Genomic DNA, 19383 nt, shown 5'->3' with positions numbered 1-19383 from the left:
TGTTCTGTGTGTTTACTTGATAGACCAGTAATTTCCATCGAAGCCTTGTATGCTGTATTGATGTCAAACCGAATTAGATTCTTCGGATTCATTCACGCATAATCGTTTAATATTAAACTATGAAAGAATGACATTATCCATTTTTATCTTGTAATATATTTATTAACAATGTTTACAAGTGTTCACTCGCGTTACTCGCGCGAATGCCCCTACAGTCTATAATTATAACTCGAAACTGTCTTCTAGACAAATATTAATCCGAGTGCTCTAGAAATTTAGAATTATATACACGGAGAAACACATACAGAGTATACTCGCAGCTACACTGTGAAATCATTTCGCGAATCGAGTTCCACAGAAAACATATTCGTAGAAACGACGTCGTTCCTTCGATGGGATATAATTGTCGCGTCACAGTGTAACGAGTTCAGGAATAGCTAGCAATTCTCTTTAAATTTTTTTCCCTCTATGATAGTCACTCTCGTTTGAAGAAATAAAATGATAATAAATGGTAGAAAACGTGCAGCATATACGCAAATTATGCAGTCTCTTTACAGTAATCCTAAGAAGGGTAAAGACTAAAAAATTGTTTAGTATTCTAAGGTATGAAGGTTGTACCTGTTTCTTTGTGGAAATTAAATGTTACCGTACTTTACTCTTTACAAACATATACAGAAGTCTTTATTACATGATTTCGGATAAAATATACAGGGGCGATGTTATATCGCTTCGCATTCGAAAACAGAAAGTTGACAAAGAAGATCCTACACGAACGTGACGATATTGCATCAGTTTAAATCTTTTCGAGTTCCTTCTTGGCTGAATTAAAACACGTTCATGACGAAATGCATGTAAAATACCTTAGAATATAAACGAAACACGTACGAAACTGACGGTGTTTGCGAGGAAAGGAATTTATTGCGTGTACAAATCTTTGTTTTCGCTTAGTCTTATAAAAATTCCATTGAAAACTGGGGCACCTGAAAGTGCTCTTTAAGAATTTCTCTGTTGCTTGTTACACGGTATACAAAATACTTTCCCGAAATTGAAGCTAGATATCAATATCATCGTTCATTATCCTTTTCAGCCAGTCGTCCCGACTCGCATATCATTTTTATCTAATTCGCACGTCTAAGGAATCGTTAATTTATCGATCTCCCTCTTCGTTTCTTTACCACAGTTTAACATTCACAGACGCGGATAACATGGTACATTAACAGGTTCGAAGTTCGCCTAGCTACATTTAACTAAAATTACGCATCAAATCACAGTTCACATTTTGTGGCATCCTCCTATAAAAATTCTCCCTAACGAGTGGAAAATTCCTCCTCGCTTTCGTATCGATCGATCACGAAGTTCAGCCAAACGTACGTTTGCACATTTTCTCGCTCGAATAAAAGCAGTTATATACAATAAAACTAATTATACAATTAAAATGCTGGCTCAATAAAAGCATTAAACACGTGTATCTATAGGTATAAAAGAAGAAAATGATCTTGATGGGGTGCCCAGGTAAATTCTACAATTTCAAATCTTCTTGCCTAAACAGTTTGGTAACTTGTAAAATCCTCTTTTACTAATTAAAATCACGTAATGAGATAACAGAGCCGAGGAGAAACTAAATGTTAAAAAAACCAACCTTCTCAGGTATCCGGGTGCCCCATACATTTAATCATTTTCATCATTTTGCAGTACTAACGCACAATGAACTGAAAAAAAGAATAAAAGAAAATAGAAAAAGATTGGAAACGCGCGAAGTACAATCGAATTTTGATAAACGTGATATGTAGGCGTTGTACAACGAGCAATCAGACACTTGACGTTCCTGACGAAGCAATAGCGTCACTGCAGCTATCACGGCCAGTTATCTAGTTTTCTTTTTTTTTAGTTTGTCTAGTTTGTCGTGAAAAATATGTACCGGATTACGTAAATCCCTGCTACTTCTCTACAAATTGTAAGACGAAAGTCGCGAGGCTTCTTCCGAATCACCTACAGCAGAAGCAGCTGCTCCGTCTCACGACGTTCCGCCGATTATGTCAGTGCTCATTAGCAGAACGCCTCGTTACAAAGGAAACACTGAAACACTAAGAGCGATTGTAATGCAGACACCGAATATCAGTTTTTAATAGACATTTAACTATGATGGAAAGAGTGCGTGAACTCATTTTAATATTTTGCAAATAAAAACGCACTGCTCGCCTACGAGTTGTCAGATTGTATTCTAAATTACAGGGGAATAAATAAATAATAATAATTTACACGAGGAAAGAACGGAAGCCACGGTTGAGAAGCGCGGAAAGAAATTTTCTAGAAAAACCTCCACAGAAGCTTTCCATATATGATAAATTGCACATTAAAATTATATTTCCATTTGATTTCATAATTACATTTGCGCTTTCCTTCAACGATAATATCTCTTATAAAAGTTCTTACGAAAGTATAAATAATAATGATAAAAATTTGCAACAGTGTAACAATGGTTTAAACCACCGGATGATACAAAGGTCAGAGAATCGACAAAAATGATCCTGTCATACTTTTCTCGCGCGCTCTTCAAACGTCGAAGTCTGCGAAGATATACTTACTTCTCCTTTCTTTGGTCCATAGACAAGGAATTTTACTAGCAATGACTGATCTCCTTTCCACGTGGCAGTTTGTGCCCTTGGTCGTGGCTCATACGTAGTTGCCTCGTGGCCATTCCACCACCGCAATGACTGCTCCAGTCGGTGGTTGATACTTGAGTTCGATAAAACTTGGAGGAAGTCTTGTTGAAGATTGGTAACAGCTCGTTGGCTTCGTTCGACAATGCCTGTCGATCGGGACGTCGATTCAATAGACGAAGAACAAGACAATATTATACCACGTTATGAAATTACAATACACGGCCCTTACCTTAAGATATATAATAGCATCGGTACCATAACCATCGCAACTTTGCAGCACGAGATCACCGTGGAAATATCTAGCGTATAATCGTGATACTGGAAGACCGTAGCCGTATCCAGCAAGTGGAACGGTGTGAGCATCGGTTCTGGTTGGCTTAGGCGCAGTACTGTACATGTACTTGAACAAATGGTCCATTTGCGAGCGTGGAATACCACCACCTTTGTCAGACATCTACAAGAATTTTCCATGTAATGTAATTAGACCACGGACATTCATGCAAACTTATATTTTTACCAAGATAATTAAAAATTTGGAACCTGGGTGGAAAATTATTTTTGCCTATTAAATGTTATATAACGTCTACTATACTTTGGATATTTTAGTTATTTCAATTAATTAAGTAATTAATTCATTAAGGATTAATATCGCGGTAGCGTAACATTTCATTCGCGATTTTTCTCTTCGATCAATCTACATTATCGAATTCTGCTTTCTAAAACTGTGACAATGCAAGGTAATTGTAAGAATTCAATTTTTCTACTTTCTTCGCCGCTTCTTACATCCAGATCTTACGATTGTTCCCACATTTTGATGATATTTTATATTAGTGTTAACACGCTCTGATTGCGAGCATGTTTCGTATCGAATATCTGACGCACCGATATTCGATATCAATGTTGGCGAAACGTCTGACTCAATTTCCACGCAGACTATGTTTATTGATAGATCCGATTGTCGTAATTCACGCGTCGGTCTGGCTACATGCTCTAACTGCTATAATTGTTTGCAAAATTTAAAAATGATTCGTAAATCGTACTTTGACGCAAATATCTTCTTCGCCGCGGGACACGATCACTTCTATCGCCGGGTACTCCTCGCTAGAGCTATGATGCTCCATAATAGCTCGCATGCTGTTCTTGAAAAGTTCGAACAGCATATGGAACAAATGGCTCGGTACGTAAACTATTCTAATTTGACTACATCGTTCCAGCTCTGAAAAGAAAAAAAAAAAAAAAATAATAATAACGAACAGTAAAATAAGAAATTTTTTCATAGAAGGATTCTCCTTTTATCGTTCTTTCTATGTCACTGTCTATATAAAAAACACGATAATAATTGCCACATTGAAAGCTTCTCATTATTATATGTCTTTCGTCTATCTTGCGTACATTATCTTTGATCGCAAAGTTCAAAGGTTTCACCGTGGCAACTCTATAAACTATACCTACTATAAAAAATTGATTATGTTATACTACTTACTAGCAATACTCTAGTACAATCAACATTTTTCAAACTTGCCGTTATGTTGCTGGACTATCAATTCCGGACTAGCCAGATAATATTGATCGCACAGCAATCTCGCTTTGTCATACGCGTCTCTCACAACGCTGATAATCTCGCAAGACGGGTCTATGGATCCCACGTGTGTACTGTGCCCATTCAATTCACTGCCAAACAGAAGAGCTGTAACAGAAGATGTGCTTGTTTCAACAACCATACCCGTAACATCTCCGAGTACGTTAGATAATAGACGAAGATCGCAGGAAAGAACATGGCAAGACACATTTCCTATTTTTATTTTTACACAGAAGCGGTTTTAAATTGTCTCTTCGCTCGTTTTCAGAGCTAAGCACGTGTTTTCTCGTTCCCTTGAAAATTATCAAATCGTCTTAACAATTATACCTTTGGCATCTGCAAAACTTCGACCTATTAAATATTTTTTAGAGATTCTCATTTTCGAATCTAACAAGTTACTTTCATTTTCAATGTTGTATTAAAATTCACCTGTTCAATCATAAAGTGACTATCGTGTCTTCCTTCTATAATTCACACGAAATGCATCGATAAACTTACTGTGTTGGTTGATGAGCATACGAATGGAGATTCGGGACATTAGAAATCTGTCCAAGAAATACTGGATGTTGTTCTCCGTTTGAACATCAACGTCGTGGGCTTCTTTCAATTCCAGCACACCCTGCGCCATCGTCTCCACGATATCCTTGTGTCTGTTGCGGATTTTAACCAAAGTCTGACAGAATCTATGAGGCAGAAGCGAACTTAATTTAACCATATTTTACTTATACCCATGTGAATGAAAATATTGATTTTTTTATCGAAACTGGACACGAAGAGCATTATCTTTATACGAGATATCGTAACGAACGAATGGAAAGTAAATCCCTCGAGAGATTTTTCTAACGTTGAAGACTCACTTGTCTAAAGTGGTCTCGTTCACTTCAACCTTCTCGAACTGCATGATATCTTCAAACGAAGTGGCATACAAGTTATTAACTATACCCATACTAGGCATTTTCAACAAATTCTCTGGTAGCAAATGGATCTCTTTCATAATATTGGCCAATCGGACAGGTAGCTCCTTCCTTAAGAATATAAAAGACTTCCTCTCACAGGCACTTAGACCTGAAACGTTCAACATTTTCCATAATTAGAAATTCAATAACGAATCACTTATTCCTTTGCTTCTTTTTTTCTTTTTCATTATTCTGCAAATATATTTTGTTATTGCCAAGTTTGCCTGTCTCGTGATCGATAGACCAGGCTGTTCGCCAATGAATCTAAGAAATAAACGTACAAAAAGTCCGCGATAATGACTTGGCATAAAATCTTTATCAGGAAGAAACGTTTCGGAGTTGTTTTGATGCATCGAAGAGAGGCGGAACGATGAACTCTATAAACAGAGTCTGGTTGCGTAAGCTCGATTGCTCTATAGGAAAGGAAGAACGATTTCATGGAAAACATAGCTTATTTCGTGCCAACGACGATACGCGATATCTTACAATGCGTTTGTTTTATTTGCGTCAGTCAAGAAGTTTGCGTTAACTTCTCTCTCCTCTTTCTTTTTCTTCTTTTGCGTTTCGAGACATTCTGCTAAATATCATAAATTGTCATAGCATATAAAAATAATTGGAACATCGATTGCTCGTCGACGGAACAAAGATCAATACATATCTAGAAACTTAGATTAGGAAATAATGCGTCGCGTTGGTAAAGAAAATTTATTTCTTCTCTTTCATTTACTCCTTTATGTTTCGATAAATCTCATGCATTTACGAAATATGTGAAAATGGTTGTAACGTGGATTCTTCGTCGGTGAAACAGAAATCATTTAGAGTGTTAAATTATCATAGATTAGAAAGGTATGCGGTCGAGTCACTGGAAAAGCCATTTTGCAGTAATATCGAGTTTTAGGAAGCTATAAGTAGGTCGTAGATCAACCTTCCTACATGCATATATTATACTTGCATCTGCGCTTACGTGTATGCGTTTCCTTGCCACTTCGATCGTGTTGGCACGAGCCTGGCAAGATTGATACGTTTTATCAATTCTGGCAAGGCGTTGGCCTCATATCGCCATGGTACAGACGCTTTTCATATTCCAGTTACGCGCACGTCTCTTGGAAAATTTCATTTATCGGTTGATCGATAGAATATAATTTTAACTAAACTTGTTGTCACAATAGTCGTGATAATAAGAACCGAGATTCTCGATTACAACCAAAACTAACATTTTTACGCACGATTTAAGGAGTGGTCTATCGATAGCGATTGTCTCAAAGAAATTGGCTTATTGCGTCGTGTATTATCTGTGAAACGTCATTCGATCGATCGTATTGTTTACGTGGTTTATAGACTTAGTAACCTAAATAACAAATGTGTATCAATATTGATAATACTAATTCCACGTCTAATTGTATACATTGCATCAAGTACAATAAGGCTATCCTTGAGTTTCTCTTCACAACCGAGCCGCAATTGTTTAATTATTTAACTTTCAATTAAAGCGGGACTGCTTAATCACCATGGCGTTGAGTTGACGAAGGGTAATTCAGAATACGGAAGAAAGAGACTGAGATACGTCTGGGTAAATTTGTTTAGCCGAAGCAGCGGCTTTAATGGATTCCAAAAGTATCTTTCGGTTAAAAGTGGCTGACATTTATTCCTGCAGGTATTGACTCTGATGAATAAACCGCTGATTTTTATGTATTTCTGGGTTTCAAAGGGCAAATATGCACATAAGAAGGTACATGCCTTCTTTCATAATATGCAAAAATACATAAATTATTCAAAGCATCGTGCTCTTTCTAATATTTTATAGATAAAAGAATTCTCTGTACGTTCGGTAAAGTATATCGACAGACGAGGTTGTGTTTTACTGTCTCTTCTGTTTGATCAAGAATATAAATATTTGTGATAAAGTAGTGGTCGGTTAACAGAGGTGGGATTTGACCAGCATTTACGTCATCGGCGATATCGCATTTCCATCGAACAATAACTTGATCTCATTGCTCAATTGGATTAAATTTGTCTCGTATTCGTTGAGTGATTTTACGAGATTGTATATACATGCATCACGTATACTAGTAAGTTTCATAATCTGCTCACGAGATCGTTCAATCTGTCAACGATATTAGAATTTTAACCAGAAATGTCTATTATTACAAATGAAAATTTAATAGTAATAAGCTATTTGCCAGGCTTATAATACTTTCACATGCTTGTAGATCCTTCCAGTATCTGAATAATTCACCACTAAATGCACCGAGACATCCATCGGAATTCCTTTGAACAATTCTTCAAATTTTAAAACCTGAGTTTCGACTATCAGCGAGTTTAATCGATAATAAGAGCATTTCTATTGGAATTTTTTCAAATGTCACGTTTTCTATTACAGGAAATTGCATTTCTTTCTAATTGGATAGAGTGGTGAGCAGCTGATATACTACCAAGATAACAAATTGCCGTGAAATCACCTATTGGTTTTATCAGCACCGAGCAGACTGAACAAGATAGAGGGTATTTTTTTATGAGAGTTCTCTATGATCGAAATTGATCAAAACAAACTGGTTTTCGTTGAGTTATCTGTTCACGCAAAGATCCGTCGGATGAACCATAAAATGATCCCTTTCGATATCTATATCAGTATCATTATCATTCGATCGTAACATCAAAACAACGTGGAGATTATTCTTAAATCAATTACTAGGAATATGTGCGTTTTATTGCTTTCGTGGATTAATTAAGAAACATTATCGAAAGGGGATTAGCAGGATTATAATAGATATATAGACAAAATAATTTTTTATTAATTATTTTTATGAAACTGTTATTTATCTTACAGATATAAAAGAAATAAAATTTGTTAAGAGCTTCGTAAACTGGTTATAATGTTCATACAGAGGACGAAAGGTTTCTTTGTAAATCGTATCTTGTTCATTGCGTTTACATAAATATAAATTTACATAAATATCAGGATATTCCACGTTATCCAACAAATATAAATTCAACTGTAGCTAATATTAAAAGAAAAGCTAGAACCGAAACTTAACGCAATTTATTACTCGGTTAATTATTTTGTTTGATATTCCTTTCCCAGAGAATTCCTTAAATGGAGTTTCCATAAATATCGAGAAACGATGCATTGCGTCTTTTAAGAATAACAATTTTCAAATATTGCAAGTAGTCGCTTGTTTGGCAATATTATCTTTTTCTTTCCGGTTCACGTGTCTGCGGTGTTGAAAAACTTTCCAATTATCAACATCTTTCGCGTTCGTTTCTTTTTTTTTTTTTAGTATGAGATCGCAGTAATTAGGAAAGAACCAGACGATCGTAAAAAACCTTCTGCCAGATAAAACACGCGAATCGTAGTTAGAAAAAATAATCGCTACGTGTTTTGGTAAAAAGTACTTTCTACGAAACTCGTTCCGTTCGAGATAAACAAAAAATGCTGCAAGTTCCATTCAACCGATAACGCGATCCAGACAAAGAAAAAAAACGTGCCTAATTGATACAATATTGCGGAATCGGATCGACATGTTTTGAAAGCAAACAGAACGTGAACAACAACGTGAAAGAATGGAGATTTGTTTACACATTTCGTGCGATTATATATTTCGCAGACGGACTCTGTACGTCGATCGTTCTTCTTATGCATGTCATTAACGAAACAGCGCTTCACCTTGCGTACAGAGGTGCACAGTCCATTGGCCGATTTGCCAAGGAGTTCATCGCGATTGTTCGCAAGGTCAGACACTGCATCGAATTGTAGCGAAGCATGCGATGTCTCTCAATGGATTGTTCTCTGTACATTCGAGAACGTTATACGTTCTCTATAGCAGTTCAATCGGATCATTGAGAACCTGCAGGGACATTTTGAAGGAAAGAAGACGACAAGTGCAGCTGCATAATACAGAAACGACAATGATGATTCTACGATCGACGGCGTTACTTATTTCAAATATCAATGTGATCGATTCTCTTTCCTTGGTAGCTAATTCATAAATGAAACCTATCGAATGAATTTCCGTTCAAGGAGCAAACCTAATCGGTAGACGGCAAACATATTCATGTAACAGGCCGTAATAAACTTCGACAAACGATAAAAAGAGAATGAAATACAACCATTTGTTAAGTTCCTAACGAACAGTACGCCATAATCGAATGCACGTGACACGATTTTTCCTCGAGTGAAAAGTGAATTAACTTCTGTTCGACAGCGAACAGCTTGACCCACATGCGCCGTATCATTGAGAATCTTTAGCGAATTGAAGAACAGCTAACGAAGAAACGAATGAAGCTTAACCCAGTCGCCTGGAGCAAATCGCGTAATTAGTAGCTTTGATCTAATGAGAATGCGATGGATTCTCAAGCTTCCAAAGGAGTCTTTTATTTCACGGAGCTGTCCGAGAATTAAAAGGATTATATTCAATCATCCTTTCTTTTAATAGAACCGCGTTGCTTTGTCGAATAAGGAAATATTGCGCGAAAGTATTTCTGTAATTTTTTACCTCGTGATTACCAGATGATACAACGCTCGTTTTAAAAGTATATGTCCTCGATTCATAAACTATGGATGTTTATGCATTTATGAAAAAATTAAGATCCCAGAAATATAAGGATATACACAGTAAAGTGTTGGAAACGTACGCGGTATATATTTTGCAGAGACATATTTCATACACAGTTTATATTTAGTATTCGTTGCGATATTTAGATAAAATAAATCATTGTTTGTATACTATTTCTTTAACTGTATTCTTATCATGACGACATGCATTTTCATAAGAAATGCTATTAATATCTATCTTCTATTGATAAGGTTCTCCTATTTTAATTCTGACCAAGTAGATCCGGATGTACTAGGCCAGATACACGAGTATTCCCTTCAGAATTTTATATCTCGTATCATCTCGTGTCTTTTCTGTATCCCCAATTAAATTTGCCAATTTTCTACGATTCTTATTAGAAAAATTAATCTGTCTATTGATTTACCGTGATACTAATTATTTTATTAGCTACCTATAAAAATCGATCGCGCGAGCGTTTACTTTTTTAAAGAACATTTCTATTTGCTAAAAACCAAAAAGAATATATGGTATAGCGTACTAACTAATTTTCCAATTTTCAGATAATGTTTAAAGGCTTTTAGCGTTAGACAGATAATATAAAAGTTACACTGACATTTACAAAAGTGCATACATACATGTGTATGACTTTTACACAGAAGCAATAACGCAGTACGTGATACAGGCAACGATAAACGTAAATGGTGACGCATCGTGGCCATGTTTCAATACAACACGTTGCCACAAAGTCTGTCTGTCCAGACTCGTACAGATCGATCCGCCTTTCTAATAATTTTATTTACATTCGTTCGTTGTTTTTCCGAGGATCAGAACGAAGCAACGGGATATCGAGAAACAGACATTTCCGATGAAAAGAGCGAGCTTTCAAACCAATCGCACCGACGCCCTTCATCCGAGCAACATGAATTGAATCGCTGTAAATCATTCAGCCTGCAAACGAAGATAGAAACGATTTTCTCCACCCGTTATCTATTTGCGGACCGATATTTCCATTTCCGCAGAGAACGAATTTGCACATGTACTCTAATCCACGAAGTCATTCGAACGCTCACGATTTACCGTATTGAGACGCGACTGTCATAATTATATCGGTAAAAATAGTCAGTCTACAGGTGCATGTGTAATATATTTAATTAAAGATCACTTCATTAAATATCTTATATTTTCTACGTACAGTTTCAGATTTGTTTCAAGAACTTTACTGATACGTATGTGAAATTTGGAGACGTAAAAATGCACAGGATACGTACAGTGTACAAAAATACTAATGTAATATATTTTTCGCATATTTTGGAATATTATTAAACTTATATTGTGTATCCGAAAATATCGAAATTTACAGACAGTAGAGTAAATTACTAATTATACAAAAATATATAAAATATCCAAGGTATTAAAATTTCATTGAAATATAAATTTGCTCACAAATTTGTTGTCTAATCATGATACCGCGATTATCTTTCGCGTAATATATGTATACATAATATATTCATAGAATCTTTTTATCTGTTTCCGAATAATTTCGTGAGTCATTGTAGTTATAGGAGAAAAATCGTTTCATTTCAGATAATTGGTCGTTTAATATCCACAGGATAAAACTGAACAGGAAACGTTACGTAAGATAGAAAACGAGCTTGCAACGTGCTGCTGAACACGCTTCGAGAACGTAATTATTGTTGATTAACAGCATTAACTCTGATGTTAACACTACACACACGCCTTATGTAACGCGAGAAAGATGAAATTAAACGTTCTCGTTTTTATTGGAAAACTCGACGTGACGAAGTGGAAAATGACTTTCCGACCAGGAGGTCGAGGTTCAAACGACGGCAACGAATATACACATCGATCGATCGATCGATCGATCCTGCGGCGATCGAGCATTAGAATTAGAAGACGCGAGCTTTTTCAATTCGAAGAAACAACTAGCATTATAAACTTGTTAACTGGCTTGAGAAACAGTATCTACGTCATATCTCGACTGTTCGTGCTATTTTAAATCAATTTCCTTCGGCGACACGAAGTTCTCATTTTCGTTCTCATCTTCTTCCAATTATCTTGATCCTCGACCTTCGAGATATCCCAAGAGTCACATTACGGCAGATTTAACAAATATACGCGAAGTCTGTTTATAAATACATCCGTACATTCGATTTGTTCCTTCATTATTTTATTATTTGAAATCAGATTTAGTCACCTCTTTATTTATTCTGATTCCGTGACAGTAAATGCTTTATCCCGGTCTAGTTTACTTTACGAATCGAACAAGGTAGGTACTTTCGTAAAAATAGATCTATTTCCGGCGGACGTTATAGGCCGGTATCGTATAACGGCGACGCATTAATAAAATTGGAGGACGCGAAGTAGCGTCCGATTTATGTACACGCGAGAGTGTAAGGAACATTTTCTCGATGATAATAAAAGTGCAAACATGGTACAAAGTGGCCTACGAGAAAGCTATCTTATCCATCCCAAGGCCTATGTTAGTCCCGATGAACTTGACCATCGATGGTTACCGAAATTTCATTGACAAAGACCTTCAAGAATATTTGATACTTCCTCGAGTTGCTCAAACTACCGCAGGGGAAATAGAAGCGTACACTTTTCATTTCCGTCTGGAAAATCACGAAATATTACGAAATCTTACGAAATATTTTTAGGACGATCGACAAAACTGATTTCGATGGTTCTAGGAAAGTCGACAGCTTGAACGGTCGCTTAATGTGGAACTCGTAAACCCTATATTGTTGTCATGTTCTTGAATACCAATGGTTGCGTCGCTTTTTTTCGCAAAATATCGCCGAGTATTTCATGGCTACTGATAACTCCAAGCGAAATAAAAATTTATCAAAAAAATGTTAATTGCCAATTACGTGTTGCGTCACATTGTAACATGCCATGATATCTGATACTTACGTATAAACAATCCACGTGTCGAGGGATTATATAAGCATAGTGGATAAGTCGTTGTTTGGTAACAACGTAGAAAGTTTGTCTTATCGTCGGAAAATAAATAAAAAAATTCTCACCGTATTATTTTCATTGTATGTATGTGGAAATACATTTCTATCATATAGGGTTGCATAGAAATATATCTTCTATTACTTTTATATTTCTTTTTTCCAAGTAATAACTTGAAATTGAAATTGATGGATGTTTGTATGTAGTCCGGAAGAGAGAAAACACCTATTTTCTCAAGGCTAGACTTTATTTAGTAGTCGGATTTCAAGGAATGGATGAACGATACTTTTACCAGTGTAAACCAGTCTCGGAGTAAAAACTCAGCCAGACTACATCCCAGTTACTCCTCTGGCGAAGAACTTGCTGGAAGCATCCTAATCGTTTTTTCGAGCGATGCATCTCCCATGTGGGAATTGTGAGTGCAATGATTCACCATTGTATGTAAATTAACAAGTGTCTCGTAATTTTCCGCTCGTTTCAAAACAATTGTCTACTTCAAACGTGAATCTAACGTGAACACGCATTTGCAACTTGAATTTAACCTGTTAATCGAGTCGCTTTTTAACGAGAAATTGCTACAGCAATGGAATTGAACTTAAAACGTAACATTAATACTTAATAATGACAAATTAATTTCCGTCATATTGGTTAAAAAGAAGAAACAAAAAAAAAAAAAAAAAGAAAAGGATTTCAATTGTGATATGTTGAAAGGAAAATTTTTTAATTACTTTATTATCTAATCTACTATATTTAATTTAAAAGATTTTTAATAATTTAATTCAACGTATTCTTGTCTGCTAATTTTACATCTCAGTAATGTCCTTCCTAACTCATATCTTCCGGTTAGCAAAGAAATAATTACCGAGGAATTTATTTACTCAATTTCGACGAATTGGAAATAAATTATTCAACAAATCAACGAGAAAAATACTATTGTTGGTAAGAAAACAATTGTCACTCATCGGTCATCGGTATTTTTTTACTGTACGTTGTTGCACGTGATAAGCATTGTCCCATAGGTAGTTCTAGAACGGTCGACGAGCATCTATGATCGGTCAGAGGAAGCAGCTGTTTAGTTTTAAAAGTTTCAATCTCAATGTGCAACAGTAGGCACGTAGATACACGCGCTTCATAGGGCAATGCGCGTCTCGTGACTTACGCCGGCTACGTACATACAGAAAACACGTTCGCTAAATGAATTAGATAACGCTTGGTAAATGTCGAATTAATGTCAATTTATTTTAGGGGCAATTAAAAACAAGAAAGGAATATCGCAAATTTACAACGTTGGGTAATCAACGTTTCGATCCGGGTGAAAGGAACCAAAAGCACGACGAATAAATTGAAAATATTATGAAATCGAAGTAACTTGTTACTGCTTTAGATGGAGGCCGTCGATAACAGAAATTCTTGCTACGTGTTTGGCGTTCATAACGTTTAACCATTGCTGTCCTACAGAACAAAAAGATCGATAGAAAGGCAAATATCAAGTGGTGTAACGTAGGAAATGTTGAATTTTTAATAACTCTCACTTTACAGAATCCTAAAAGGAATGCGTTTATGCACGCTTATATGAATAGACAAAAGAGCTGTATTATGAAAGAGAAAATTCTCAGCTTGAAAATTTACCAAAGGAAAAAGAATAGATACAACGAGAACGAATATTTTACGACTTAAACTCGCGGCAAAAATCTTTTACACGTCGCTGTATATTTTAAAATGCATCGTTATTTTGGTCCATTATTTAGTCAAGAATAGTAGTAGTAATATTTATTAAATTTCTTCCTCACGGCCGAAAAATTGTGTATTCTCTTTCGCTCTATATCGTTAATGGGTCTACATTATTATTTACTCAAGAGTATAAATGGTAACAGCAGGCAAATAGTGGACAGAAAATAAGAGCTAAAGTCACAAATAATTCCTAGAAAGTTGATTTTCAGAGACCACGACTTAACACTGTACCTGCAACCTTATTTTTACTTACGTCAATTGCATACTGGTTCGTTTAAGTACACGCAGTTTTCGTTAGGTTTTTGTATTTCTATATCTATAATCATCCAACAGTTTTTACCGCAACACGTTATCTCAATTATTTTAAACGCAGTAAAATTTAAACAAAGATACGAAGAAAATAAAAAACTACTTAAAATTGCTGGTGGAAGACGATACGATATGCAAATGGAAGATTGACGATGCCCTCAAGCCTTCCCAAACATTCTTCATGGCATATCCTCAAGTTTGAAACAAAGAGCACGACCCTATTGTTAAATTAGAAACTTCGGCATCGAATAAAGTCGACAGAGGAAAGAGACGATAAGTAATTTCCAAGTTCGATAATCAATGTCATATTATTAAGTAACTAAATATATATCTTTGCATCTTGTTGCACATTTCATAATAATACCAGATATATCCTTAACTGCTGGCAAAATTTCATAGCTTCGTCGCTTATTTACGAGAGTTATTATATCTTTCAACACGTAAACAATTATAATGACAAACTTTCGGGAAATTAGTATGGAATTACGAACAATTTCCGGGTAAAAAATAGTAACAGGGTTTGTCTACGTGAAAATTGCGCTGGCGCGAATTTAAAACGGAATGTATTGAAAGTTCAAATTCCAAAGGTTTTCGCGCCCACGTTGATCGAATGACGTGACAAAGTGGCAGCATTCCAGCGTTCCATTCGTACTACTAATGTATATGTTACTCTATTTTCGCGAAAGTCGCCAGAAACCATTGACAGTAGCCGAATTCGATGTAAGAATTGCCCTTTCGAAGTTGGTTGGTCAACTTTGACTTTTTGTAGAATGCAACCTGATCAAAATCTACAGTCGACGATCTACAGCGTAGACGCGTTACGAAATCATCAAGATACTATGCTTTATCCTGTTTTTTAATTTTGTATAAATGCAATTTGTTCTTAATTCGTTCGTTAATTTGCACATCTTGAATAAATTTAAATATATATATAATTATAGTTATCGTTTGCGAATAGTGTACAAAATGCGAAATACAAGCACAAGAACTAGTTTGTTCGTCCCATTGATGATAATTTGAGGAATTGCAACGCGTTATTCATGGATCAAAAGACCCATAAATTGTTTGCTACGTCCTGAAAAGCGGCTTAAGCAGCTTCCACGTGAAAGAAGACACTGTGACAGAAAGTACCTCTGTTTAGAGTACCACTTTGCTATACAGTGCAGTTAAAGCGATCTATGTGAACCAGATTCGCCAAGGTCTGATCTTAGCGCAACACTCAAAAGGCAAACAACGCGACAATATTTATTCTGACTGAAGATTCCCGTTATCAGCGAGTCTGGGTTTAATTTTCATTCGATATTGGCCAAACTTATTTTCATCAGAAAACGATAGACACGAGCAGGCGCGTGACTGAATATGTGAATAAAAAAACAACGAATGCACATCCGTTAATTCCAGACTGTAGACGGTGCGGATAAAAAGCGAAACAGGATGTTATTGCGCCTCGTGACTCGTGCCATTGGCATTATTTATCAGCCGCGTAATCAACTTAACAAACAAAACGCTGCATAGAATTCTTGATAGTAATGTAGCTAAATTGCTCGCCGTGTGAAGCCGCTTGAGTCCTGATCTCTGTTTTGAAAATCAAGCGTCGTTACTAATTTTAAACAAACCAAACGTTTGCGATGACGACGGTAACGCAGCGGACGTCAGAATGTATCAGTAATGTCAAGGAAAAATCCGACAACCTTTTAAAAAGTTACGAATCTCGTAACGATAGTTGCTTCTCTAGAAATATGTTCATTCGACGGTCAATTAAATTTATATTATATCGATTCCATAATATAAAATATTCGACATTTTAGATAATGTCTATTTCTCCATATGAGTTCCTCAATTCGTATAGATCGCACTTTTTGTCATTGCGTTGACATACATATGAATATGGTGACTGTACAGTTGTCGACTCATTAACAAGAATGAACAATAGCGTAATGTTGAAATACGAGACACGCTCAACTCTGTGATGTCTGGCACGTCTGACAGTTCGACAACAAAGTTAATCGACAGACGAAATATATATATAAATACAGTGTTAACGAAATAAGGAAAGAATGCAATGGGCATTATGTTTGTTATTGTCGAGGAAGGTTTTTATTCTGAAAATAAACGCTGGCAAATGGAGACAAATTTGTTTGCGACGATGTTTGGAAGTTTTCATTTCTTTTCTTGTTTATTTATTCTTTGTAAAATATAACTTTTGGGTTGGAAATATAACAGGAATGGAAACGTTACAATATTAATTTCGGGTTTTAAAACGATTATATCGCATTTTTATTCTAAATAATCCTTATAAAGGGGCGTTTCTGTTTTGGTCTTTTGGTTTGGTCTAAAACGACTCTCGAGCCGATTCTTGCATCGATTTTACAACAATTCCAATCTCATAGATTATTGATAATTTATTATGAGTCTTGTGAACAAAAGTCCATTACGTATTACTCCCTCAAATTAAACAAATCCTTAACCATAATAAACCATGATATTACTTAAACTTTAACCTTCGACATTATATTTTACAAAGAATCTTATGTTTACAGATTTATGTGGTAGTTTCTAAGAAGATTTGTTCTATCCGAATCTTCTTTTCCATTAAGCCAGACATATAAAATTTAAAACAAGTGATTTCATATCTTATATAGAGGTATAAATGGAAGAGTAATTGATCATTTTTTCATTCCTCAAACTCATAATTTTTTTAGTAATCTCGCTAATAAATGATGAAAGCTTAAATTCGTACGATTTTATGGGCTAATCTCAGCTTAATGCGACCTCGGTGACCAAATGATTACGATATTGGATTCACTGTGCTGAAATCGATATCGCATCAACTAATCAAAGACGCCGAATAATTCAAGAATCGAAGACATTAGGCGCGCCGAAATTAAGAAAACTGTTACGAATCTGACTTTTGCACGAGTGCAGTGACATTTGGGGATCGATAAAAGGAAAGCCGAGAGTAACATCGTCTTAATGTCTTTGGAAATTTCAAGCGTGCGGTTTTCTTCGAATCTTTCGCGAGGGAAGCTCCAATTTATTTTATTTTTAGAAATTCGTGGTACTCGTTAAATTGCTGTAGCTGAAATGCGTAAATATGGATGTAAAAAGTAAATATGGATTGTAAATGGCTTTTCTACTGAAAAATCTGTGTAACAATTTCGAGCCCTATTTTCTTACCGACCTTTAGGTATCTGATATCAAAAATATTAATATTTTTGATTCAATTTCATATGAAAAAAAGAAAGCAAATTTGGGAAGATTACACTCAGTAATCTTGTAGTAAGTTATACGTACTTGGCATTATTCTTTAAGTAATCAATCATTCAGCGCTGTAATTAATTACAGAACTAATCATCAAGGTCGAACAGAGAGGGAATTTACGTTGCGATGACTACTTTTGTTTACTCGTATGACTATTACATCATGTCACATTTTCAATTCTATACTTTGCAACAAGAGCATCGATCACGTATAATTTGAATGACGCAGCTGAATTATTAATTGCAACTGAACAGAAATGGCTTATTCGCGAAAGTATCAGTTTTTGTATTTAATTTTTGGTTTGCAACAAGCCACGAAAACAAAAGGAGCAGTAACGCCATCACTGGCATTCAATCGTCGCTGCTGACTGAGAATATAAACTAGCTATGGGGACGATGCCCCGAGATCATTGCAAGATTTTACCGAAGCGACCCTGAAGATGATATCCCGTGCTCTATCGAGGTCGTTGTTCGATCGATTCCATTCTCGTCCCTCCTAACTAAACAACGACACGAGAAAACAAAAACAAAAAGCGAGGAGTAGGTAAAAGGAGATACAGTCTACTACGTCTCTCGACACTTGAGGCTCAGAATTGGATGAGGTGTGTAAAGTTGCCAATAAAAGCGAGCTCCTCACACTCACCGAAATCGATGAACTGTTTTATCGAAAGCGGCGAGGGGTTGAATTGCGAGTAAAAATCCAGCATCTTGCTGATGTTCCCGAAACACTTTTGCGTGAGCTTCATCTCGTCGTACGTCGTAACACATGAACTTAATGAGCCGTCGACTTGGTTTTCCTTCGACTTTTTCCTCTCGAAATTTGAAAGCTTATTCTGAGAATTTTTTACTGTCGTTTAAAAGACACGGGAATACTGTCAGAATCTACTGCAGGCAGGTTGAACAGCGAGGCCTCTTTGAGTAGTACGCCGGTACGAGGATAGGAGACACCTCCGACCGCAATGGTTCGTGGCAAGACTAGACACGATTACTGGCGTTTCAAGAAAGGGATCCTCTATATGTTCGCTCCTGATCGCGCGACTGCGTACCCCTTCATGACTCCTATCAAGTAGAGAAAAGTGGGGCTGACCGAGGCGCCACATTCAAAATATCCTTCCCCTTTGTCGTTTTCTTTATTTCGTGATTTTTCGGTCACGAAAAATTTCTTACGTGGCGAATTTTATAATAATACACCTTTGGCAAAATCAGTGATAAGAAATGAAAAATTGATAAAGATAAAACTCATTGAATGAAAACATTCTAAGGTATATTTTTTTAAAAATGTATAAATTCATTCTGCTTCAGTTTTCCTTAAACATTTCTACGTAACAATTATATAATATATAATCTGCTTAA

General features: G+C 35.9%; 1 protein-coding gene and 1 long non-coding RNA gene across 4 annotated transcripts; one reads left to right on the top strand and one right to left on the bottom strand.

Annotated features, from left to right (window-relative positions):
• Window positions 1–651: 651 nt before the first annotated feature.
• Window positions 652–19047, bottom strand: LOC100651342 (pyruvate dehydrogenase (acetyl-transferring) kinase, mitochondrial). Of its 3 annotated transcripts, none has more exons than XM_012315629.3 (8): window positions 18674–19047; window positions 5100–5307; window positions 4741–4943; window positions 4186–4350; window positions 3704–3879; window positions 2893–3117; window positions 2586–2809; window positions 652–2084 (listed from the first exon to the last, which is right to left on the bottom strand). In XM_012315629.3, exons 1-7 carry the CDS (start codon window positions 18774–18776, stop codon window positions 2621–2623), a joined length of 1269 nt encoding a protein of 422 aa, XP_012171019.1. In that variant the 5' UTR covers window positions 18777–19047; the 3' UTR covers window positions 652–2084; window positions 2586–2620. The 3 variants fall into 3 exon arrangements, with proteins under 3 accessions (XP_012171019.1, XP_048267300.1, XP_012171020.1); XM_048411343.1 differs by having other exon boundaries at window positions 4741–4925; window positions 18674–19046; XM_012315630.3 differs by lacking the exon at window positions 5100–5307 and having other exon boundaries at window positions 4741–4925; window positions 18674–19046.
• LOC125386194 lies at window positions 10288–11306 on the top strand. The gene is made up of 2 exons (XR_007226148.1): window positions 10288–10860; window positions 10946–11306. It is a non-coding gene; the product is annotated as an uncharacterized LOC125386194 (long non-coding RNA).
• Window positions 19048–19383: the final 336 nt, after the last annotated feature.

This window comes from Bombus terrestris, chromosome 13 (genome assembly GCF_910591885.1).
Source record: "Bombus terrestris chromosome 13, iyBomTerr1.2, whole genome shotgun sequence".
Lineage (NCBI taxonomy): Eukaryota > Metazoa > Arthropoda > Insecta > Hymenoptera > Apidae > Bombus > Bombus terrestris.
Note: the sequence above shows the minus strand (reverse complement) of the source record. Positions and strands in the feature narration are given on the sequence as shown.